The sequence below is a fragment of the Haliotis rufescens genome, unplaced genomic scaffold (genome assembly GCF_023055435.1).
Source record: "Haliotis rufescens isolate VD_foot unplaced genomic scaffold, xgHalRufe1.0.p SCAF_135, whole genome shotgun sequence".
In the NCBI taxonomy this organism is placed as follows: Eukaryota; Metazoa; Mollusca; class Gastropoda; order Lepetellida; family Haliotidae; genus Haliotis; species Haliotis rufescens.
In genome coordinates this window covers 239967-267185 of record NW_025963819.1, presented here as the reverse complement: position 1 = coordinate 267185, position 27219 = coordinate 239967, and the positions used below count along the sequence as shown (strand labels likewise).

General features: G+C 40.6%; 1 protein-coding gene across 4 annotated transcripts in view; it reads left to right on the top strand.

The window, feature by feature from the left end:
* The window catches only part of LOC124124987, a 31971-nt gene extending 6475 nt beyond the window's left edge, over positions 1-25496 (top strand). Inside the window, exons 3-5 of one of the 4 annotated variants that reach the window (XM_048394963.1) lie at positions 20898-21031; positions 21940-22261; positions 23800-25496. In XM_048394963.1, the coding sequence (XP_048250920.1) occupies positions 20898-21031; positions 21940-22261; positions 23800-24008 (665 nt within the window). In that variant the 3' untranslated portion in view covers positions 24009-25496. Of the gene's footprint in view, positions 1-20897; positions 21038-21936; positions 22262-23799 lie in introns of all 4 variants that reach the window. The other 3 variants (XM_048394962.1, XM_048394960.1, XM_048394961.1) reach the window with 3 other exon arrangements.
* The last annotated feature ends 1723 nt before the right edge of the window (positions 25497-27219 follow it).

Here is a 27219-nt window from a genome sequence, read left to right as displayed (position 1 = left end):
GGCAGGTGTAGACAAGATTTAGCAATGTAGGCTGGTGTTGACATCATTTAGCAGTGTAGGCGGGTGTGGACACTATTTAGCAGTGTAGGCAGGTGTAGACAAGATTTAGCAGTGTAGGCTGGTGTTGACATGATTTAGCAATGTAGGCAGGTGCAGACACTATTTAGCAGTGTAGGCAGGTGTAGACAAGATTTAGCAATGTAGGCTGGTGTTGAAATGATTTAGCAATGTAGGCAGTTGCAGACACTATTTAGCAGTGTAGGCAGGTGTAGACAAGATTTAGCAGTGTAGGCTGGTGTTGACATGATTTAGCAATGTAGGCAGGTGCAGACACTATTAAGCAGTGTAGGCAGGTGTAGACAAGATTTAGCAGTGTAGGCTGGTGTTAACATGATTTACCAATGTAGGCAGGTGCAGACACTATTTAGCAGTGTAGGCAGGTGTAGACAAGATTTAGCAATGTAGGCAGGTGTAGACACTATTTAGCAGTGTAGGCAGGTGTAGGCACGATTTAGCAATGTAGGCAGGTGTTGACATGATGTAGCAATGTAGACAGGTGTAGACAAGATTTAGCAAAGTAGGCTTGTGTTGACATGATTTAGCAATGTAGGCAGGTGTAGACACTATTTAGCAGTGTAGGCAAATGTAGACAAGATTTAGCAATGTAGGCTGGTGTTGACATGATTTAGCAATGTAGGCAAGTGTAGGCAAGATATAGCAATGTAGGCAAGTGTGGACAAGTTTTAGCAATGTAGGCAGGTGTTGACATGCTTAAGCAGTGTAGGCAGGTGTAGACAAGATTTAGCAATGTAGGCTGGTGTTGACATGATTTAGCAATGTAGGCAGGTGTAGACACTATTAAGCAGTGTAGGCAGGTGTAGACAAGATTTAGCAATGTAGGCTGGTGTTGACATGATTTAGCAGTGTAGGCGGGTGTGGACACTATTTAGCAGTGTAGGCAGGTGTAGACAAGATTTAGCAGTGTAGGCTAGTGTTGACATGGTTTAGCAATGTAGGCAGGTACAGACACTATTTAGCAGTGTAGGCTGATGTAGACAAGATTTAGCAATGTAGGCTGGTGTTGACATGATGTAGCAATGTAGACAGGTGTAGACAAGATTTAGCAATGTAGGCAGGTGTTGACATGATGTAGCAATGTAGACAGGTGTAGACAAGATTTAGCAATGTAGGCTGGTGTTGACATGATTTAGCAATGTAGGCAAGTGTAGGCAAGATATAGCAATGTAGGCAAGTGTGGACAAGTTTTAGCAATGTAGGCAGGTGTTGACATGCTTTAGCAGTGTAGGCAGGTGTAGACAAGATTTAGCAATGTAGGCTGGTGTTGACATGATTTATCAATGTAGAGAGGTGTAGACACTATTTAGCAGTGTAGGCAGGTGTAGACAAGATTTAGCAATGTAGGCTGGTGTTGACATGATTTAGCAGTGTAGGCGGGTGTGGACACTATTTAGCAGTGTAGGCAGGTGTAGACAAGATTTAGCAGTGTAGGCTGGTGTTGACATGATTTAGCAATGTAGGCAGGTGCAGACACTATTTAGCAGTGTAGGCAGGTGTAGACAAGATTTAGCAATGTAGGCTGGTGTTGAAATGATTTAGCAATGTAGGCAGTTGCAGACACTATTTAGCAGTGTAGGCAGGTGTAGACAAGATTTAGCAGTGTAGGCTGGTGTTGACATGATTTAGCAATGTAGGCAGGTGCAGACACTATTAAGCAGTGTAGGCAGGTGTAGACAAGATTTAGCAGTGTAGGCTGGTGTTAACATGATTTACCAATGTAGGCAGGTGCAGACACTATTTAGCAGTGTAGGCAGGTGTAGACAAGATTTAGCAATGTAGGCAGGTGTAGACACTATTTAGCAGTGTAGGCAGGTGTAGGCACGATTTAGCAATGTAGGCAGGTGTTGACATGATTTAGCAATGTAGACAGGTGTAGACAAGATTTAGCAAAGTAGGCTTGTGTTGACATGATTTAGCAATGTAGGCAGGTGTAGACACTATTTAGCAGTGTAGGCAAATGTAGACAAGATTTAGCAATGTAGGCTGGTGTTGACATGATTTAGCAATGTAGGCAAGTGTAGGCAAGATATAGCAATGTAGGCAAGTGTGGACAAGTTTTAGCAATGTAGGCAGGTGTTGACATGCTTAAGCAGTGTAGGCAGGTGTAGACAAGATTTAGCAATGTAGGCTGGTGTTGACATGATTTAGCAATGTAGGCAGGTGTAGACACTATTAAGCAGTGTAGGCAGGTGTAGACAAGATTTAGCAATGTAGGCTGGTGTTGACATGATTTAGCAGTGTAGGCGGGTGTGGACACTATTTAGCAGTGTAGGCAGGTGTAGACAAGATTTAGCAGTGTAGGCTAGTGTTGACATGATTTAGCAATGTAGGCAGGTGCAGACACTATTTAGCAGTGTAGGCAGGTGTAGACAAGATTTAGCAGTGTAGGCTGGTGTAGACACTATTTAGCAGTGTAGGCAGGTGTAGACAAGATTTAGCAGTGTAGGCTGGTGTTGACATGATTTAGCAATGTAGGCAGGTGCAGACACTATTAAGCAGTGTAGGCAGGTGTAGACAAGATTTAGCAGTGTAGGCTGGTGTTAACATGATTTACCAATGTAGGCGGGTGCAGACACTATTTAGCAGTGTAGGCAGGTGTAGACAAGATTTAGCAATGTAGGCAGGTGTAGACACTATTTAGCAGTGTAGGCAGGTGTAGACAAGATTTAGCAATGTAGGCAGGTGTTGACATGATGTAGCAATGTAGACAGGTGTAGACAAGATTTAGCAATGTAGGCTTGTGTTGACATGATTTAGCAATGTAGGCAGGTGTAGACACTATTTAGCAGTGTAGGCAAATGTAGACAAGATTTAGCAATGTAGGCTGGTGTTGACATGATTTAGCAATGTAGGCAAGTGTAGGCAAGATATAGCAATGTAGGCAAGTGTGGACAAGTTTTAGCAATGTAGGCAGGTGTTGACATGCTTTAGCAGTGTAGGCAGGTGTAGACAAGATTTAGCAATGTATGCTGGTGTTGACATGATTTAGCAATGTAGGCGGGTGTAGACAATATTAAGCAGTGTAGGCAGGTGTAGACAAGATTTAGCAATGTAGGCTGGTGTTGACATGATTTAGCAGTGTAGGCGGGTGTGGACACTTTTTAGCAGTGTAGGCAGGTGTAGACAAGATTTAGCAGTGTAGGCTAGTGTTGACATGATTTAGCAATGTAGGCAGGTGCAGACACTATTTAGCAGTGTAGGCAGGTGTAGACAAGATTTAGCAGTGTAGGCTGGTGTTGACATGATTTAGCAATGTAGGCAGGTGCAGACACTATTTAGCAGTGTAGGCAGGTGTAGACAAGATTTAGCAGTGTAGGCTGGTGTTGACATGGTTTAGCAATGTAGGCAGGTGCAGACACTATTAAGGAGTGTAGGCAGGTGTAGACAAGATTTAGCAGTGTAGGCTGGTGTTAACATGATTTTCCAATGTAGGCAGGTGCAGACACTATTTAGCAGTGTAGGCAGGTGTAGACAAGATTTAGCAGTGTAGGCTGGTGTTGACATGATTTAGCAATTTAGGCTGGTGTTGACACGATTTAGCAATGTAGGCTGGTGTAGACAGGATTTGGCAGTGTAGGCTGGTGTTGACATGATTTAGCAATGTAGACAGGTGTAGACACTATTTAGCAGTGTAGGCAAATGTAGACAAGATATAGCAATGTAGGCAAGTGTGGACAAGTTTTAGCAATGTAGGCAGGTGTAGACAAGATATAGCAATGGAGGCAAATGTAGACAAGATTTAGCAGCATAGCCAAGATATAGCAATGTAGGCAAGTGTAGACAAGATATAGCAATGTAGGCTGGTGTAGACAAGATTTAGCAGTGTAGGCTGGTGTTGACATGATTTAGCAATGTAGGCAGGTGTAGACACGATTTAGCAGTGTAGGTAAATGTAGACAAGATTTAGCAGCATAGCCAAGATATAGCAATGTAGGCAAGTGTAGACAAGATATAGCAATGTAGGCTGGTGTAGACAAGATTTAGCAGTGTAGGCTGGTGTTGACATGATTTAGCAGTGTAGGCAGGTGTAGACACTATTTAGCAGTGAAGGCAGGTGTAGACAAGATTTAGCAATGTAGGCTGGTGTTGACATGATTTAGCAATGTAGGCTGGTGTTGACACGATTTAGCAATGTAGGCTGGTGTAGACAGGATTTGGCAGTGTAGGCTGGTGTTGACATGATTTAGTAATGTAGACAGGTGTAGACACTATTTAGCAGTGTAGGCAAATGTAGACAAGATTTAGCAGCATAGCCAAGATATAGCAATTGAGGCAAGTGTAGACAAGTTTTAGCAATTTAGGCAAGTGTAGGCAAGATATAGCAATTTTGGCAAGTGTGGACAAGTTTTAGCAATGTAGGCAGGTGTAGACATGATTTAGCAGTGTAGGCAGGTGTAGACAAGATTTAGCAGCATAGCCAAGATATAGCAGTGTAGGCTGGTGTTGACATGATTTAGCAATGTAGGCAGGTGTAGACACTATGTAGCAGTGTAGGCAAGTGTGGACAAGTTTTCGCAATGTAGGCTGGTGTAGACAAGATATAGCAATGGAGGCAAATGTAGACAAGATTTAGCAGCATAGCCAAGATATAGCAATGTATGCAAGTGTAGACAAGATATAGCAATGTAGGCTGGTGTAGACAAGATTTAGCAGTGTAGGCTGGTGTTGACATGATTTAGCAATGTAGGCAGGTGTAGACACGATTTAGCAGTGTAGGCAAATGTAGACAAGATTTAGCAGCATAGCCAAGATATAGCAATATAGGCAAGTGTAGACAAGATATAGCAATGTAGGCTGGTGTAGACAAGATTTAGCAGTGTAGGCTGGTGTTGACATGATTTAGCAATGTAGGCAGGTGTAGACACGATTTAGCAGTGTAGGCAGGTGTAGACAAGATTTAGCAGTGTAGGCAGGTGTAGACACGATTTAGCAGTGTAGGCAAATGTAGACAAGATTTAGCAGCATAGCCAAGATAAAGCAATGTAGGCAAGTGTAGACAAGATTTAGCAATGTAGGCAGGTGCAGACACTATTTAGCAATGTAGGCAGGTGTAGACAAGATTTAGCAGTGTAGGCTGGTGTAGACACTATTTAGCAGTGTAGGCTGGTGTAGACACTATTTAGCAATGAAGACATGTGTAAACACGATTTAGCAGTGTAGGCAAATGTAGAGAAGATTTAGCAGCATAGCCAAGATATAGCAATGTAGGCAAGTGTAGACAAGATTTAGCAATTTAGGCAGGTGCAGACACTATTTAGCAATGTAGGCAGGTGCAGACACTATTAAGCAGTGTAGGCTGGTGTAGACACTATTTAGCAGTGTAGGCTGGTGTAGACGCTATTTGGCAGTGTAGGCTGGTGTTGACATGATTTAGCAATGTAGGCTGGTGTTGACACGATTTAGCAATGTAGACAGGTGTAGACACTAGAGCAGTGTAGGCTGGTGTTGACATGATTTAGCAATGTAGGCTGGTGTTGACATGATTTAGCAGTGTAGGCTGGTGTTGACATGGTTTAGCAATGTAGGCAGGTGTAGACACTATTTAGCAGTGTAGGCTGGTGTAGACACTATTTAGCAGTGTAGGCTGGTGTAGACACTATTTAGCAGTGTAGGCTGGTGTTGACATGATTTAGCAATGTAGGCAGGTGTAGACACTATTTAGCAGTGTAGGCTGGTGTAGACACTATTTAGCAGTGTAGGCTGGTGTTGACATGATTTAGCAATGTAGAGAGGTGTAGACACTATTTAGCAGTGTAGGCTGGTGTTGACATGATTTAGCAATGTAGGCTGGTGTTGACACGATTTAGCAATGTAGGCAGGTGTTGACATGATTTAGCAGTGTAGGCTGGTGTTGACATGATTTAGCAGTGTAGGCTGGTGTAGACACTATTTAGCAGTGTAGGCTGGTGTTGACATGATTTAGCAATGTAGAGAGGTGTAGACACTATTTAGCAGTGTAGGCTGGTGTTGACATGATTTAGCAATGTAGGCTGGTGTTGACACGATTTAGCAATGTAGGCAGGTGTTGACATGATTTAGCAGTGTAGGCTGGTGTTGACATGATTTAGCAGTGTAGGCTGGTGTAGACACTATTTAGCAGTGTAGGCTGGTGTAGACACTATTTAGCAGTGTAGGCTGGTGTTGACATGATTTAGCAGTGTAGGCTGGTGTTGACATGATTTAGCAATGTAGGCAGGTGTAGACACGATTTAGCAGTGTAGGCAAATGTAGACAAGATTTAGCAGCATAGCCAAGATATAGCATTGTAGGCAAGTGTAGACAAGATATAGCAATGTAGGCCAGTGTGGACATGTTTTAGCAATGAAGGCAAGATTTAGCAATTGAGGCAAATGTAGACAAGTTTTAGCAATTGAGGCAAGTGTAGACAAGTTTTAGCAATGTAGGCAAGTGTAGGCAAGATATAGCAATGGAGGCAAATGTAGACAAGATTTAGCAATGTAGGCAAGTGTAGACAAGAAATTGCAATGTAGGCAAATGTAGACAAGTTTTAGCAATGTAGGCAAGTGTAGACAAGATATAGCAATGTAGGAAAATGTAGACAAGTTTTAGCAATGTAGGCAAGTGTAGACAAGATATAGCAATGTAGGCAAATGTAGACAAGTTTTAGCAATGTAGGCAGGTGCAGACAAGTTTTAGCAATGTAGGCAAGTGTGGACAAGATATAGCAATGTAGGCAAATGTAGACAAGTTTTAGCAATGGAGGCAAATGTAGACAAGTTTTAGCAATGTAGGCAAGTGTAGACAAGATATAGCAATGTAGGCAAATGTAGACAAGTTTTAGCAATGTAGGCAAATGTAGACAAGTTTTAGCAATGTAGGCAAGTGTAGACAAGATATAGCAATGTAGGAAAATGTAGACAAGATTTAGCAATGTAGGCAGGTGCAGACACTATTTAGCAATGTAGGCAGGTGTAGACAAGATTTAGCAGTGTAGGCTGGTGTAGACACTATTTAGCAGTGTAGGCTGGTGTAGACACTATTTAGCAATGAAGACATGTGTAAACACGATTTAGCAGTGTAGGCAAATGTAGAGAAGATTTAGCAGCATAGCCAAGATATAGCAATGTAGGCAAGTGTAGACAAGATTTAGCAATTTAGGCAGGTGCAGACACTATTTAGCAATGTAGCACTGCAAACACGAAAACGTCGTTTTTTTCCGTATATGGTCATTGGACGGAAAAACGACTAAAAATTCATTAAAATTGATTAATTGGTCAGCGTCTAGAAAGTGTCCAGAAAAGGGTCGAGTTTTTCAAGCGTAAAATGGACGGAAAAACGATGCTTTTTGCTCCGCCTTGTACAACTGTTAACGGCCAATCAGATGGCGCTGGTCCCACGACGCACGTGATGTCCAAGGCTTCCTTTCGGACGCTTTAGGTTTCGTATTTCTGGCATGCCTTGCTCTAGTATCTGTCGCGCGCTGTGCAGCGAGATTTGCTGATAAGCTAGTTTTAGGATATGTTACATGTAAATGGAATTCAGACACGCGCCAAGAAGTCAAACCAAACAATGTTACTAAGTTTATTGTGGTAACGGCTATGTACAGTTACCCCTATCGGATCATGGGTTGTGTTTCATTTGGTTATAACAATAACTAATTTTTTAAAGTGAAGTTTACAAGATATACGACTTGGACGCGAGGTCGGTCACATGACGTTCTTCACGTGACTGTATTCTTGAAAAGGCGTAAACACTGACTACTTCCACATTCCTGGGGAAAACCCTTGGAATTCCCTGGTACGAATTCATACAGAAGCGTGGTTGCAAGCCCATTTAAGGATACCCTCGCTACAACCCATCCCAGAGAGAAAAAACACGAAAAAAAATCCAAACTGTCGCAGTGACAATTTACAGAAATCTATGAATTTACCTTAGTATCTATTTGACACATCTTCACAATCACCTTTCAATGATCGGCCAATTGATCAGTGATGCCAAAGGCTTGAAGTAGCCACAGGTTAATTAACAACTTCGGAAATATCTCCCGTCACGTTTATCGTGTCGGCCATTTTGACGTATTGTACTTGATGTAAATGTATTACGACGCTCTGTCATTGTAATTGACTTACTGAGGTAATTCTGTAAAAGATCTTCTCATCTAATGAGGATATTGTTTGGAATATATTTCTTGTAAACATACTAAAACATATGTTCCTCGCTTTGGGGGGAACTATTTTATTCCGGGGTGGCCCATTAAATCTAGTAGTAAGTCAAGGCACCATGCGTGATCTGTTATTTTATGTGTTTAAATTACGATTTGGGGCGTTGATAAAATACACTGACGCAAGTATATTCTATTCAAATCAATTGGACAATTGAATATGCTTTCTTTTACATATTACATAACATCACTCCACAAAATATGAACAGTTGCAGTAACACAATACGGTAATCGCATTAAACATCATTTTCAACTGTACAGTATTTCAGTATTTCAGTATTTCAGTATTTCAGTTATATCATGGTGTATCAGACTGTATGTGGGATAAAAATCCGAAGTGGTTCAGGTCATCCAATGGGTGTTCGGGAAAAGGTGAGCGTATCCTGCCACACAAGTGGCACCCGTCACAAACACATGCAAGGACAAGTCAATTGTTCACCTGAACAAAGCACGGAAACACACAATGATGCCCGTCCTCAGTTTTACCGAGCATGTAAATTATTTTGTCCGTCAAAAACATGGACGAGTATAAACAATATGTTCATTCACGTAATACATGTCATACATTTGACAAAATGTATTGACTCGGAGCATTATTGTTAATCACAGAGTATGCAGTTGAACTCATCACCCATCCCATATTGATAACCCTTCTTGAAGATCTATGAAATCAGAAGCTGCAACACTCTATCTTTTAACTGGCATGTCAGACTTCTATTTCATTACTCAGTTTTATTTGCACGGATTACTATGGAAGGGACATTGTCTCGTTGTCGCATTGACGCCTTTACAAAAACAAGCAAAACGTGTCAAAATTAAAAAAAGCGCGACAATTGGCCATTTGTCGCATTGTCGCGTGTTCGCATTGTAGCTCTTTGATAATCCTTTTCTTTATTTTACAAAAGGGCGACGATGCCGTAACGCGACATTTTCAAGGTCAAAATATGTCTTGTTGTCGTATTGTCGCCCCATCACAAATGTGTATAAAAGGCGTAAAGTTCAGTTATTGTTACAGTTAGGAAGTTCAACCTGATAAATGTACGTCTTGAAATGAAAACACAAGTCCGTCCGCGAGTCCATAACGTTTTATTGTGAGCTCTTCTCTAAAAGTGCTTAGTGTTCAACTCCCAGTTCCAAACACGTAGTACCTCCTCAATAATCCACATACCTCCAGTGCAGTGGTCTTCCGGAAGATCTTACTCTTGACCGTATTAGACAACTGACGAGTGCACGCCTGACCTGTGACCTCGTTGCAACCCCAGTGATGTGTTTGCCGAAGGGAGAGGGGTAGGAAATGTGTGCTCCAGCCCAGCGCAGAGCTCGCGACACACTGTATACTGATGTATACAGTATATTGCAGTTGATATACTGTATACTGCATGTGATACTTATTTGCGGAAATGTTACAACTTTCAAGATTCAAGATTCAATTTGTATATATTTCATATACAACAGACCGCCGTCATATATCACTGGAATACTGCTGAGAGTGGCGTTAAAACAAATTGTTTTCATAATGGAGCGCTGCAGTCATTTAAAATAGAACCGTATACATATGTACATGTAGTACCAACTCACTCTATTTGTTTCGAATATTCAGCAGAAAATATATTATTAACCAGGTCTTTGGGAAAAGATATCAGATTTTTATACGCAGCCACATAGGGATGATAAAGGACCCCTCGCTGATTAGGTTCTGTGTTTACTTAAGAGCAGAGTTGGCCATGTTAGATGATATAACCAAAATCCGGGAGCTCCGGCGGGGGGCAAGCTGGTCTTGTTAGTGTATGGTATGAGCTGTGACGTTGACCCAAGAGAATAATGTAAAACATGAGACCAACTCAAGTCTATAATGATTGGGAAAGTCTAGATTTCCACAGCCCTAGCCTGAAATTAAGAATTGTTCTATGCTCCATTTTAATTGTATTATTTTCATTTTGTAGACATGGATGGACCAACCAGGAAAGAAATTGATGGAATATTAATATCACATGTAACCACTGATCCAGTTAAATTCATCACACAATAATAAATTAGTATTTGACATTACGGCATTTGATTAATAGGGCATGATCATGTACATGTTCACTGTAGTAATGTACACACCAGTCAACTTGATTATATTTTTTATCAAAGTGTAGCGCGGCATCAACGATTACTTTATGATATCCTCACTTGTCATCGATGTATTGACATCGAACAATGGACGGCAATTCGAAATTCTTATGGATAGCTTCAATAGGGACAGCGCCGGTGTCAGTACAATTTTCCTAGTTAAAATAAGTATCTACAAAATATAATCTGAAGCAGACAAGAACAATATTTTTGTATTAATGCTTACTTTCATGGATAGAATTAAGGCAATCTAGTCTTGCCAAATCGTTCTAGACTTGAGCTGGATTCCTTTTAAATTTATTCTGTATGGTCTGGGAGACGAACGGGCGTCAGTATCGCATGGAGAACTGGGACAGCCTTAATCAGTGTAATCGGATATGTTGTGGAGTTTCGGTTTTGGGCTGTTTGCTGAATATATAGAATTGCGAGTTATGTATACTCTGTATTCTTTCGTCATGGTAGCATATATATTTTCTATGTTGCTTTTTAAATTATCCACAAATAATGAGAACTACAATGTAAACCTCTCTCTGGAGATAAACAATAATACTACTGAAGGGCATATCTGAAAAATGGGACTTCTCGACAAATATTTCTTTCTTAAATACTACCCGTTACAGGCATTCTGATCATTATATCATACTTTGTACAGTTTAAAAGTCAAATAAAGGCAAATTGTGTATCTTTCTTCATTTTGAATTAATTATATTTTCTGAAATAAAACCTTAGCATCAGATAGTGATATACGCGAATATGATCTATACTATTATAAATGAATTATCAATTTCGTATTATGAATTAGATAAACAGAAATATGATAGTAAAACAAATTATTTTAATCTATTCTTGTGAATAGGTAACGAGAGATCTAGGCAACGCACTAACGTAGCCATTTATGAAAAATGAAATATTAAAAGTTTAGGGGTTTGAACATGCACATTGAATGACAGAGAAGAAAGCAACGCAATAATTAAATTATGAATCAAATTATGTTATAAATATAACAGAATATTTAGAAAATATAAGTTTAATTTCTCATTGTTGGAAGGTGTTTAATAATTATATAGATTTTGTTTGATTGTTTGTTGTTTAACGCCGCACTCAGCAATATACCAGCTATATGACGGTGGTTCGTAAATAATCCAGTCTGGACCAAACAATTTAGTCATTATCATCAAGAGCACCGATCTACGCATTTGGGATACGATGACATACATCAACCAAGTCAGCGAGCCAAGTCGCCTTCGTACAAGCATGGGTTGTTGAATGCCTATTCTAACCCGGATCTTCACGTGTATTTTTGAAATAATAAGGTACAATGAAATTCTGTTTATGTCCATAATAAGTGTGTATAAGTAGATGGATAATATGTCCATACACGCCAAGTAAATGGTATATGCATTAATTTAAATGCAAATGATTCAATGATGAGTTCTTTCACAAGTCCATATTTCAAGGCATGTATTTGATATTCATAATAACTCCACAAAAGCTACACAATGACAACAAAACGGTACCAGCATCACAGATACCAATAATACATGAGATACATATAATTACTTTAAAGTTAAAACATGTATCTAAATAGAAAATTAGAAGGATACACTTCCGACATTTTTCGTATTTTGTTTTCGTTTGGAGAGAGAAGTTGTGATTGGTATCTAATGGGTGCAAACAGGTGTTCCCTTCCGCCCAGGCCTTGCGGCAATGCTATAGCCCAAAATGAGACAAGCCTTGTTCAACAGGTTCAGACTCAAATTTCTATCCCACTTGGGCTCCTTTTAAATTTAAATATAATTTCTCGTGTCGATATGTGTCAGAAGAAATGAAATATTACAGCACTGGTGAATAGGTTATATGCGCATGTCAGCGTCGATCCTATAATATCCTTTTATGCAAAATACATATATACTGATGAATTAAGGTAGTAATACTACGCAAATATATGTCCAGATGTATACATCAGTATCATCTCGTGATCTTAATTCGTGCTTTGATCCCTTTTCCTACCGGAGATTCTGGGGTGTTACATCACACCAGAAAGCCAGGTCCAAATTCAAGTCATAATTTCATGGTCCGTCTTGTATGTTGGAAACCAATATCGCAATATGGCTAAATATTGCTGAACGTGGTATTAACCCGATTACTCACATAATTATTCCATTTTCTACAGTCATCTACGAACACTATCTTTAAGGAGGTATATATCTGTATCATCCAAATGTCCATACATATATGTCCACATTTATATGTATAAAGCAAGTCGTCCGTCACTCTTCCTTAAAAGATAAATGTTAAGCAATTCCTCTGTGTGGATTTATATAATGTAATATCGTTTTAATGTTATGCTGATGCAGTAAACGTACCACAGACCTGATGCTAGAATAACATCTAATTTCTGAAATGAACATATTTTACAGAAAAAAACAGTTGTTTAAACAATACTTATAAAATATAAGAACAAGGAGCCAAGAGCCAAATATTGGGCTGTGTTGGACATATTTGTTTCGGGGTCTTATGACAGACAAACCTGATGCCTTTAAGTATAAAGATAAGTAAGTATAGATGTTGTACATATTCAAATATGTTCGTGATTAACCCAACCTTGAAAACTATTGAAAGATGAGTGGTAACTATTTATGCCATTATTTCAAATTAGAATGAGAGCACATCAGGAAAGCATGGTACTTTAATATACGTATCTTGTCAACCCAATATTCTTTTTTAAGTAAGAGCAGCATGTATATCGAGAGTATAGGTTTGGTGCGTGACTTATCACACAGTACTTTCAGAAAGTGTGCATATTCTGTTTATCGGCAATAAATAACATAAGACGATTCATACGGGTAAATACGATTTACTTCAGAACTAGTATAGATTATTTAAGGTTAGGGGGAAATGTATGTAATTAACAGAACTTTGGCCGGGTTTGAAGTATTTGGGTCCTGGCTTGGGCTTTGTGTTGGACGTGTAGACGGCATTTCCAGGTTTGACGTATCAATGACAAAAATGATGTCAGATGTCTCTGCCTTTTCGGGTGAACAATTGGCTTGCCCTTGGATGTGTTTGTGGCGGGTGCCACTAGTGGATCGGAATGAGCTCGCGTTTTTGCGAGCATCCAATGTCATCATTTATTATGATGAATCATGAAACATGCTCCTATGTTGTCGCAATGGTGCAGTTGGCGCTACTTTTGGCAAGGGTTTCTCATGATAATGGAAATGCTTATGTCGCTTTTGTTGACCGATAAACATGAAAAGATATAATGTTAGTGTATATGGTCATGTAATTAAGAAACAAACGACGAGTGGGAGTTGTTTATTGTACGATAAACAACGACCGAGACTCGTTTCTTTCTATAAGAGATGTCAACATTACGTACAGCCTCTTTTAGGGTGTTAAATTAGGAAACAATACACGCTTTACAATATTTACCCGTACTTAAATAATGACGATTCCTTGAATAGAATCCGACAGCGGCCATGCTAGATAAATCCTTTTTAGGATTTGAGTTTGGTCCCGCATATTCTCACAATTTTCCCGCCAATCATCTGTACCTTTTCTCCCAATACCGATTGTCATATCACTCTCACTTTCGGATTCTCCAGCAACATTTATTGGGAACAACTCACTAGACACATACCTCTCAAAAATAAGGTCAAATTTACAATTTTTACTTTTCAAGTTGCGAGTGCATGTTCGAATCTCAATAAATGACGTCATGATAGAACAATGTTTTATCGTGAAATAAATATCGCTTCCTTCTTTGTTCTTTTTGATTTATCGCGTAGCTATCGTATATCATCAAATGCCAATTTCTAATTGCTTTATCATGACGTATCCGTGTCATGTAGCAATAACATACACAGATATCGTTGACTTCGACGTTGAATAGTGTCATGAAATATGATTATCCTCTTGTGTGCAATATTTCTGGTTGATAAATCTAACATGTTCTTACTTTAAGAATAGCGACTATACATTATTATATATCCCTTATCAGGTCTCTGTAACATTTGCAAAATGATACAAATATAAAAATACAACTGAACCGAAATGTAATGTTTTAATATCCTTACGTTGCTGAGTGCAGCATTTAACAACAAACAAACAAAACATAATATCTTTAAGAATTATGCTAACAATTCCGATGCTAAAAATAATCTCACAATCTCCATACCTCTTTCTCTCTATGAAAACATAATAACTTTTTTTTAATAATCTGAAGGAATAATAATGGCAATACTATCATAATTATCATCATTATTTATGTTACTTATCCTCAAGTGAAGTAGTCCTCCACACTATACATTCAGTGAAGAAGCCCATGAACATATGAACTATGTAACATACATTCATGGAAATTAGATGAACAGTTGAAGTTAGCAAATGATATTATTCGGTCGAACGTCTATCAGCCATCTATTCTATTTATGAAGAACATTTCACGTGGGACAAACAGAGGGAATTATGACTATCGACTTGCTAATTATTTTTTATATTCATGCCAGCTCAAACGATCTGTTGGCTTGATTTATTGTTATGGTATCCACAAAATAAGTAGGATCCGATTTGTTCCGTTTTTGTTGAAATAAAACTGAATAATATTTGCTGTTTACATATCAAAGTTTGCCAAATTGTTACAAAATGTTTGCCCACAGCAAGGCTACATATCCCCAACATATTGTGCTAGGCACAGTATCACTGGACTGAGGGAGGGCGGTATTCCTCCTTGTGGGTCACCTGCTTGGCAATATGGGACGGGAAAACTGCAGGGGGTGAGGGCAGTTAAGTTGATGGTACAGACAGATAAGAGAGATCATTTTACAAATGTGAAACCTCAGTCCACAAAGGAAGAGGCGAAAGCTGAAACTTGGTGAGGTTTACAGAACAAAGGCAGTTATTTCTATTTTCTTACTGACTCTCGAAGATACATTTAACAAAACAATTAATGCGTGTGTGTGTGTGTGTGTGTGTGTGTGTGTGTGTGTGTGTGTGTGTGTGTGTGTGTGTGTGTGTGTGTGTGTGTGCGTGCGTGCGTGCGTGCGGGGGGGGGGGGGGGGGGGGGTTGGAGCGTTGGGGGTAAGGTCATATTGAGTGGGGGGTATTCCCAGATGGATTAGCATATGAACTTTAGAAGTGTGTTATCAAACCTCACAGCATTGGTTTTTTGACTGACTGTAGCGTCCAAACAAACTCATTCATTTACTTGAACTGAATGTTCATCTTCATTGTTATGGATAGTCACGGAGCCATGATCCAGAGTACAGGGTGTCATTAGATAGAAATAAACTAAGTAATAATAGGATTACCAGAAAAACGGGGTTTTACACACAAGCCAATAAATTTCGCTCATTAACACCAGAGTAAGTCAGTACAAGATTGAAAACTGCCCCATAATTATGTATGACAGGCTTGTCGGGTACTGCTACATATATATGTGAAAACAAAGTTATTAAAATGAAGAGCAAAACTGATGAAAGTTAACAATAAACGTGTATACGTGTTGTATCGTCACTGCAAAAATAATGATTGTTTGTCTTTAGTATTAACATTCAAATACGTTATATCTGTATTAGCGATATTGTCTTTGTTCCACCGGTGAGTCAGCGTTAGCCGTACTATCTCGTAGTATAATTGTATTTCTGAAGACATCACGATACAGTTTTTACGATGCATCACGTCTGCACTAGCGCTTGATAACAGCCTTGTGTTTGGGTGTTTCAGTGGTTTAAATCGCTGCTCTTGATATTGTTGATTAAACTTTGATACTATGAACAATATAATGTTATGTTAGAGGATGACTTTAGAACGGTAACATACTAATAGTATATAGGATGACATAAACAGAACAATGAGAAGTTCGTCCAGATTAGTGTATAGGCAACATTTAATAATTAAAATAATTACATTCAACAACTCCCCTTTTAAGTCCATTTTCCTGACTTATAAGTAAATGCAAGAACACGATCGGCCGGAATACAATGTATAGTTCTTGTCCACTTCCATATGACTATATAGCATACAATAAGCTATCGGGTCCCGTTTAGATCGGTTTGGGTGGCAGCCTAGATAGCCATAGAATAGTTTCATCTTGGAATCTCCAATATCACTGGGGATACTCTTCAATTTAAATGGAGTTACTCGTTACGATTCCGAACCTTCACGTGACTGTGTTTATGAACCATTGTCAAATAGTGGTGACATTAAATCTAGGAAACAATACGCGAAATCGCGCATGCACAGAACGGAAAATTTGGTCAAGGCATTAAGTAATCCGCATGCGCAGAAAGATTGATTTCAATACTTCCGCTAAGCGCTTCGAGTGCTGCGTCAAACGCGGGCCTGTAATCTAACACGCGGGGACTGACCAATGAAAACCGAGAAGTAGAAATACCGGTAGACGCTGTTGCTTGATTGACAATGTCAATCAAGAAAGGGAGGAGCTTAACGCTATCGTTCTCTCCCAGTAAATTCCGATGTCAAATAACGACGTTATTTGGACGGAAAAACGATGGTTTGAAAACGTCCAAATAACGTCGTTTTTCCGTCCAATGACCATATACGGGAAAAAACGACGTTTTCGTGTTTGCAGTGTAGGCAGGTGCAGACACTATTAAGCAGTGTAGGCTGGTGTAGACACTATTTAGCAGTGTAGGCTGGTGTAGACGCTATTTGGCAGTGTAGGCTGGTGTTGACATGATTTAGCAATGTAGGCTGGTGTTGACACGATTTAGCAATGTAGACAGGTGTAGACACTAGAGCAGTGTAGGCTGGTGTTGACATGATTTAGCAATGTAGGCTGGTGTTGACATGATTTAGCAGTGTAGACTGGTGTTGACATGATTTAGCAATGTAGGCAGGTGTAGACACTATTTAGCAGTGTAGGCTGGTGTAGACACTATTTAGCAGTGTAGGCTGGTGTAGACACTATTTAGCAGTGTAGGCTGGTGTTGACATGATTTAGCAATGTAGGCAGGTGTAGACACTATTTAGCAGTGTAGGCTGGTGTAGACACTATTTAGCAGTGTAGGCTGGTGTTGACATGATTTAGCAATGTAGAGAGGTGTAGACACTATTTAGCAGTGTAGGCTGGTGTTGACATGATTTAGCAATGTAGGCTGGTGTTGACATGATTTAGCAGTGTAGGCTGGTGTAGACACTATTTAGCAGTGTAGGCTGGTGTTGACATGATTTAGCAATGTAGAGAGGTGTAGACACTATTTAGCAGTGTAGGCTGGTGTTGACATGATTTAGCAGTGTAGGCTGGTGTTGACATGATTTAGCAGTGTAGGCTGGTGTAGACACTATTTAGCAGTGTAGGCTGGTGTAGACACTATTTAGCAGTGTAGGCTGGTGTTGACATGATTTAGCAGTGTAGGCTGGTGTTGACATGATTTAGCAATGTAGACAGGTGTAGACACTATTTAGCAGTGTAGGCAAATGTAGACAAGATATAGCAATGTAGGCAAGTGTGGACAAGTTTTAGCAATGTAGGCAGGTGTAGACAAGATATAGCAATGGAGGCAAATGTAGACAAGATTTAGCAGCATAGCCAAGATATAGCAATGTAGGCAAGTGTAGACAAGATATAGCAATGTAGGCTGGTGTAGACAAGATTTAGCAGTGTAGGCTGGTGTTGACATGATTTAGCAATGTAGGCAGGTGTAGACACGATTTAGCAGTGTAGGTAAATGTAGACAAGATTTAGCAGCATAGCCAAGATATAGCAATGTAGGCAAGTGTAGACAAGATATAGCAATGTAGGCTGGTGTAGACATGATTTAGCAATGTAGGCTGGTGTTGACACGATTTAGCAATGTAGGCAGGTGTTGACATGATTTAGCAGTGTAGGCTGGTGTTGACATGATTTAGCAGTGTAGGCTGGTGTAGACACTATTTAGCAGTGTAGGCTGGTGTAGACACTATTTAGCAGTGTAGGCTGGTGTTGACATGATTTAGCAGTGTAGGCTGGTGTTGACATGATTTAGCAATGTAGGCAGGTGTAGACACGATTTAGCAGTGTAGGCAAATGTAGACAAGATTTAGCAGCATAGCCAAGATATAGCATTGTAGGCAAGTGTAGACAAGATATAGCAATGTAGGCCAGTGTGGACATGTTTTAGCAATGTAGGCAAGATTTAGCAATTGAGGCAAATGTAGACAAGTTTTAGCAATTGAGGCAAGTGTAGACAAGTTTTAGCAATGTAGGCAAGTGTAGGCAAGATATAGCAATGGAGGCAAATGTAGACAAGATTTAGCAATGTAGGCAAGTGTAGACAAGAAATTGCAATGTAGGCAAATGTAGACAAGTTTTAGCAATGTAGGCAAGTGTAGACAAGATATAGCAATGTAGGCAAATGTAGACAAGTTTTAGCAATGTAGGCAAGTGTAGACAAGATATAGCAATGTAGGCAAATGTAGACAAGTTTTAGCAATGTAGGCAAGTGTAGACAAGATATAGCAATGTAGGCAAGTGTAGACAAGATATAGCAATGTAGGCAAATGTAGACAAGTTTTAGCAATGTAGGCAAATGTAGACAAGTTTTAGCAATGTAGGCAAGTGTAGACAAGATATAGCAATGTAGGAAAATGTAGACAAGTTTTAGCAATGTAGGCAAGTGTAGACAAGATATAGCAATGTAGGAAAATGTAGACAAGTTTTAGCAATGTAGGCAGGTGCAGACAGGTTTTAGCAATGTAGGCAAGTGTGGACAAGTTTTAGCAATGTAGGCAAGTGCAGACAATTTATGGCAATGTAGGCAAGTGTGGACAAGATTTAGCAATGTAGGCAAATGTAGACAAGATTTAGCAATGTAGGCAAGTGTAGACATGATTTATCAATGTAGGCAAATGTAGACAAGATTTAGCAATGTAGGCAAGTGTGGACAAGATATAGCAATGGAGGCAAATGTAGACAAGTTTTAGCAATGTAGGCAAGTGTAGACATGCTATTGCAATATAGGCAAGTGTGGACAAGATTTAGCAATGTAGTCAAGTGTAGACATGATTTATCAATGTAGGCAACTTGAGACACAATTTAGCAGTGTAAGCAGGTGTACACATGATTTAGCAATGCAGGAGGGTGTAGACAGGATTTATCAATGTAGGCAGGTGTTACCGATTTGGCAATGTAGGCAAAAGTAGACAAGATTTCACAATGTAGGCAAGATTTGGCAATGTAGGCTAGTGTACACATGATTTAACAATGTAGGCAACAGAAGACAATATTTGGCAATGTAGGCAAGTGTTGACGGGATTTAGCAATGCAGGCAAGTGTTGACAGGATGTAGCAATTTAGGCAGGTGTAGACAAGATGAAGCAATGTAGGCTAGTGCTGACATGATTTAGCAATGTTGGCAAGTGTAGACAGCATTCAGCAATGTGGGCAGGTGTAGACAAGATATAGCAATGTAGGCAAGTGCTGACATGATTTAGCAATGTAGGCAAGTGTAGACAGCATTCAGCAATGTGGGCAGGTGTAGACAAGATTAAGCAATGTAGGCAAGTGCTGACATGATTTAGCAATGTAGGCAGGTGTAGACAAGATTTAGCAATGTAAGCAAGTGTAGACAAGATTTAGCAATGTAGGCAGGTGTAGACAAGATTTAGCAATGTAGGCAGGTGTAGACAAGATTTAGCAATGTAGGCAGGTGTAGACAAGATTTAGCAATGTAAGCAAGTGTAAACAGCATTCAGCAATGTAGGTAGGTGTAGACAAGATTAAGCAATGTAGGCAAGTGTAGACAGCATTCAGCAATGTAGGCAAGTGTAGACAGCATTCAGCAATGTAGGCAGGTGTAGACATGACTTAGCAGTAAAGGCAAATGTATTCAATCCCTCATTTATATACAATGCCCTTTGATATCCTGTGTTCAAGAATTATGTAAATTTTGAAACTAGCAAATTCAAATCTAGATGGATATTATTTGTGTGTCTTACGTTTATACTAAAATGAGGAGATAAATATTGTGTGCTTTCAATGTAGAGATAGGTTACCTGCAGATTTAACCGCGCTAGATTGAATTTGGAACCGAAGGCGCAGCGTGAGGTTTCAAATATTAAATTTTAGCGCAGCTTTCGCTCAACACCACACGTCAACATTATGATGTCATATCGCTCATTGTGACGCAAGAGATATGACGTCACCGTCGTATCCCGAGAAGCGACAAATTCCAAGCTCGCTTTTGTCGCCAAAACTTAGAATACATTCTCTTTGAAGATTTCTTTCGTGTTTTCCTGCCGAAAATTGTCACACATCCTTTGAATATTGTAGTAACAGCAACTTTGCATTCTGTAACCTGCAATTGGAGATATCATTATTTCAATATGCTTACCAACAATGACTGAAAAAGTACTATTCTATGAAAATTAGTTTTCCGCGGTGATGCGGCCGTCTTACCAGCTGTTTCAATCAGAGGGGGTTTATTGTGATTGATCAATCAGAAACGAGTAGTTTCCAACTGCATGATAGAATCAGTATTCATGTGAATATTTATCAGAGTATGTCTTTGTATTTCAGATTTCGCCTTCCTTCTAACTCTGCTGAACATAATTGCCGTCGTCTTTGTAGTGATGTATGTGAGGCAGACTCAGTCATCAGCAACAGCATCGTCAACAGCACCAGCATCAACAGCAGCAGCCTCCCGCAACAATGTACAGGTGCTACATCTACTATTACTACTACTCCTACTACTGCTACTACTACTGCTGCTAATACTATTACTACTGCTACTACTGTCACCACTACTACGAATGATAATAATAAAATTACTTCTACTACTACTGCTGTTACAACTACTTCTACTACTCCTACTACTACTACAACTACTACAACTACTACTACTACAACTACAACTACTACTACTACTATAACAACTACTACTACTACAACTACTATCACCACTGCTGCCACTAACATCATTACAACAACAACAACTACTACTACTACTACTACTACTACTACTACTACTACTACTACTACTACTACTACTACTACTACTACTACAACTACAATTACCTATACTATTACTACTACTGGGGTGTTTCTCAAAAGAGGAACACACCACACAAACAGGACGTACTATGACCCGTATCAGTTAACCAGAAAGTCGGTGATTGGTTGTTGAATTAGTTGGGTTTACCACCGCTTTAAACAGTATTCCAGTTATATCACCGCGTGTCAGCTTAATGTGGGAGGAAAGCCCGAAGTGATACAGGTCTCAGACGTTTACCACTTCAGTGGAACCCACGAGCACAGGTATGGTGCTGACAAACCTAGAAACATAATTGGGTCGAACCGGGATTTGAACCCATAATCATAGGTTTCTGGCATGCCCAAGGGACGCAACCCGATATACTTGACTTCCAGGAAAGTCGCCTTGGTGCACCGTCTACAGGAACATCCATACCTCACCAAACTTGAGTCTGCATTCACTAGAAACATGATCGGGGTGAACCGGGATTCTCTCGTACCCAAGGGACGCAACTCTGCACAGTAAATGGCTGTGCTCCCGATTGGTTGGTGTTGTCGAGGAGTTGTCAATGTGTCTTTTTCTCAGCAGAGGGGCTCCCGTCGTGAGGAGCTGTACGAGCTGCAGTGGAGCCGGCCGATGGAGGACTCGGTGTGTGTGGTGGCCTTCCATACCGAGACAGAGGGGAGACATGCTGACCAGACCAGGTCTGTGTTCGAGTCTGTGAAGCAACCATGTCCCACCATCCACTCTCGGGTCATCAGACGCCACACAGACATTACACAGCTGCCGGGGTCGCGTGTCTTCCTCGTCTTTGTCGACTTCAACGAGCGGAACGTCATCTTGGAGGATCCGACCAAGGGGCTGGGCGATCTCAGGGTGACCACTGTGCGGAGTCTCTGGAGGTTTGGAGGTAAGCTGTGAAGTTGTGTCAGGGTGAAGCTGTGAAGTTGTGTCAGGAAATAAGCTGTGAAGTTGTGTCAGGAGGTAAGCTGTGAAGTTGTGTCAGGAGGTAAGCTGTGAAGTTGTGTCAGGAGGAAGCTGTGAAGTTGTGTCAGGGATAAGCTGTAAAGTTGTGTCAGGGGGTGAGCTGTGAAGTTTTGTCAGGGGGTAAGCTGTGAAGTTGTGTCAGGGAGTAAGCTGTTAAGTTGTGTCAGGGAGTAAGCTGTGAAGTTGTGTCAGGGGTAAGCTGTGAAGATGTGTCAGGGGTTTAGCTGTGCAGTTGTGTCAGAGGGTAAGCTGTGAAGTTGTGTCGAGGTAAGCTGTTAAGTTGTGTCAGAGGGTGAGCTGTGAAGTTGTGTCAGGGGATAAGCTGTGAAGTTGTGTAAGGGGGAAGCTGTGAAGTTGTGTCACGGGGTAAGCTGTGGATTTGTGTCGGGAGGTAAGCTGTGAAGTTGTGACGGGGGGCGAGGGGTCAAGTTGTGTGAGGGGGAAGCTGTGAACTTGTGTCAGGGGTGAGCAAAAATGTTGTGTCAGGAGGTAAGCTGTGAAATTGTGTCAGGGGGTAAGCTGTGAAGTTGTGTCAGGGGGTAGGCTGTGAGGTTGTATCAGGGGTGAGCAAAAATGTTGTGTCAGGAGGTAAGCTGTGAAGTTGTATCAGGGGGTAAGCTGTGAAGTTGTGTCAGGGGGTAGGCTGTGAAGTTGTGTCAGGGGGTAGGCTGTGAGGTTGTATCAGGGGGTAAGCTGTGAAGTTGTATCAGGGGGTTAGCTGTGAAGTTTTATCAGGGGGTAAGCTGTGAAGTTGTGTCAGGGGGTAGGCTGTGAGGTTGTATCAGGGGGTAAGCTGTGAAGTTGTGTCAGGAGGTAAGCTGTGAAGTTGTGTCAGGGGGTAAGCTGTGAAGTTGTGTCAGGGGGTAAGCTGTGAAGTTGTGTCAGGAGGTAAGCTGTGAAGTTGTGTCAGGGGGTAAGCTGTGAAGTTGTGTCAGGGGTAAGCTGTGAAGTTGTGGCAGGGGGTAAGCTGTGAAGTTGTATCAGGGGGTAAGCTGTGAAGTTGTATCAGGGGGTAAGCTGTGAAGTTGTGTCAGGAGGTTAGCTGTGAAGTTGTGTCAGGGGGTAAGCTGTGAAGTTGTGTCAGGGGGTAAGCTGTGAAGTTGTGTCAGGGGTAAGCTGTGAAGTTGTGTCAGGGGTAAGCTGTGAAGTTGTGTCAGGAGGTAAGCTGAGAAATTGAGTCTGGGGTAGACAGTGAATGGTGTGGTGACGGGAAGTTGTTTCAGAACAGTTTTCCTTTGAGCTAAGCAGAGTTGTGTGAGGAACTTCAGTTTTCCGCCGCTTAAGCAATATTTCAGCAATGCCACGGCGGGTGACACCAGACATGGACTTCGCACACTGTATGTATGTGGGAAATCGAACTCCGGCCTAAGGCGTGACAGGCGAACGCTTTATCCATGAAACTACCCCCCCCCCCCCCCCCCATGTTAGAGGGAGTGGCAGTAACACACGTTCCTGTTTCAGCCGACGTGACGGTGATCTACTGTGGTGACCAGGGGTCAGTGAATTTGGACAGCCGTCTTTTCAATCAGGACCTTGGCTCCATCCACAGACAGCAGGAGTTGACTCAGCTGAAAAGCGATGAAAGGATTCTGAGTATCTACAGCGACTTCAGCAACACCCAGAGACAACATTGCAGGAACTTCATCAACAGGCTGTTACATGTAACGTAAAAGCAGGCACAACGTTCTTATCAACTTTGAAGCAACGTCGCATTTCACCTCAGTGTCTTTCTTCAGCTGATTACGACTTCAGCAACACATGGAAACAACGTTGCAGGAACGTCATCAACATATTGTTACAGAGAGCTTGGTGATATTTCAGCTGATTACGACTTCAGCAACACATGGAAACAACGTTACAGGAACGTCATCAACATATTGTTACAGAGAGCTTGGTGATATTTCAGCTGATTACGACTTCAGCAACACATGGAAACAACGTTACAGGAACGTCATCAACATATTGTTACAGAGAGTTTGGTGATATTTCAGCTAATTACGACTTCAGCAACACATGGAAACAACGTTACAGGAACGTCATCAACATATTGTTACAGAGAGCTTGGTGATATTTCAGCTAATTACGACTTCAGCAACACCCAGAAACAGTATTGCAGAAACTTCATCTACAGACTGTTACAGTGAACTTAGTGACTGTTTCGGCAAAATACGACTTCAGCAACGATGACGGTTACGTAGCCAATGCCGCAACCACAAACGATTACCGATTTACATATTAGTAAATAGCTGTTATGGTAACACTGTACATTAGGTTAAACATTGTGTTGCCTTGGTAACAATGACTTCCGTTGGTTTGATGCGGGTCGTAGTCTTGATATGTTACTTTGTTTACGTGGTTACCTCTCTGTCCAGATTACCAAGGTGTCTGTACTATCGAGGTTTAACGTATAGTCAAACGATCATGACCCACTTGTACAAAACCTGTGGTAAGCATGTGTTAAAGTGTTGGAGTTATCGCTAAGATTGCTTTGTGCATGTGGGTCCATATCAATGTTGATGAATAATTGTCTAATTGGCACCCAAATTTGGATATCCCTTCTGTTGAGAATATCCCTTTTGTTGAGAATATCCCTTCAGTTGAGAATATCCCTTCTGTTGAGAATATCCCTTTTGTTGAAAATATCCCTCTTGTATAACGCTGAGGAATGGTGACAAATACCACATATTGGGGACTTCTTTACCAATCTCAAATACAAAAACAGAAAATTACAAATTACAATAATTGGAAATCTGTTAATAATGTGAAATTGCTATCCAGTGTGGATGTAAGTTGCATTGGGAATATAAACGCCCAGCTTAGTTCACTATTCTCATCCTACCGGGTACCCATTCGCCGCTGGGTAAACGAAGACAAGAACACACCTGTGTTTCGGAGTATTCTAAGTCCCTGAGCTCACAGGAGTCTACTTTTCGAGTGTGGCCATCCATCCACCGACTCTCCGCCGCCAGCTTTGCTAACTTTGCCTGATTTATATGACCTCCACACTATGCTTAAGGTCACGCTCCAACAGTATTTAGTTTCCTTCAAATATGATCTCTAAATGTTCCCATTTCCCCACATAAATAATAATTAGGATAAACAACGGACATGATGTATAGTTGCTAATTAATAATGGACCAAGAGGAGATGATTATACTTATCTGTGTCAAAAAACACGTGTCAGAGTTCATATATACTGAACAAACAAAGTTAGGGATCATGACTATTTGGGGGACATTGTTTGGAGCAAAGACTGAGCACACACTCTCATAAAAATATCCCCCAAAATGTTCATGATCCCCAAAAACTTTTGTTCAGTATATTTACCTTAACCTCGCCAAGGAATTTTGACACTAATTTCTTAAATCAGAATACCATGCAATAATCTCTCTGTACCATACTGAGAATATCACTGCTGTGTATGTCGCCCTGAGTTGTTACAGAGCTAATCATGTTAACACATGGACTGTCATTATACCTGAAATACACACGAAACAGGAAGGATCGTAATCGCTCTGTACCATACTGAGAATAGCACTGCTGTGTATGTCGCCCTGAGTTGTTACAGAGCTAATCATGTTAACACATGGACTGTCATTATACCTGAAATACGCACGAAACAGAAAGGATCGTATTCGTTGTCATAGAAACGAACCTTGTGGATTGTTTGTTTGTTTTTTAACGCCGCATTCAGCAATATTCCAGCTATATGACGGCGATCTGTAAATAATAGAGTCTAAACCAGACAATCCAGTGGATGATGTCGTGAGCATCGATCCATGCAATTGGGATCGATCACATGCATCAACCAAGTCAGCGAGCTTGACCGCCCGATCCAGTTAGTCGCCTCTTACGAAAAGCAGTCGCCTTTTACGGCAAGCAGTTGCTGCTGAAGGCCTATTCTACCCCGGATCTTCACGGGTCGACCCTTGTAGTGGGTTAGTGAGTGAGTTTGATTTTACGCCGCTTTTAGCAATACTCCGGCAATATCATTGCGGGGTCACCAGAAATGGGCTTCACACATTGTACCCATGTGGGGAATCGAAACCGATGTGTTCGGCCTGACGAGCGAACTCGACTACCCGACCGCCCCACGAACCTTGTAAGATACACGTGTCTCCATAGGAGAACAGGCACAGTACTATGCTATTCTTAACAAAATAAGTGAGCGATCATGACTTTTTGGGGGGGTATTCTTTTGTAATGAAGTCTAAAAAAACATCCCCTCAACAATATTCATATGATCCTTACTTGTTTTGTTTATTTTCTAACGGTACTTTCACGTCTGACGCTCAAATCAGTGCATTAACAACTACCGCTAATACGCTTAGCATCTGAAATGACGGAAAACAAAGTATTAGATTTGTTTTGTGAAGTGTGTAATTGAAAATGCACACGGAGAATTTGTTAAGAATTCAAGACTTGCCCGACTGTTGTTGTCCTTTATCGGATATTTTATTTACCGGGTGTCAAGCTAAAATTGTGGTTACAAATATTTTTACCATATTTTGTTAATGCAAATAATATACCAGAATTATATTACAAAAATATGTTACCTTTAAAGAAGATTGTATAACATATGTTTTAATATTTTATCTTGCTTTAGTCTAAAGTCGATCCAATGTCACATGTGCCTAAACTTATTGCTTCATTTTACGATGGGATGTGCAGTATTGTATTGTTCGGCATTTTTTTCTTATTTTTTTTTCATATTTCAGAGACAGTAGTATCCTATGTTATATCGTTGTTGGACCTTGTTCTCATACATTGTATACCTATCAATGTCGGGGACGGTGCCTAGTGGTTAAAGCGCTCCCTCGTCACACCTAGGTCCGGGCTCGCTTCCCGACATGGGTACAACGTGTGAAGCCCATTTATGGT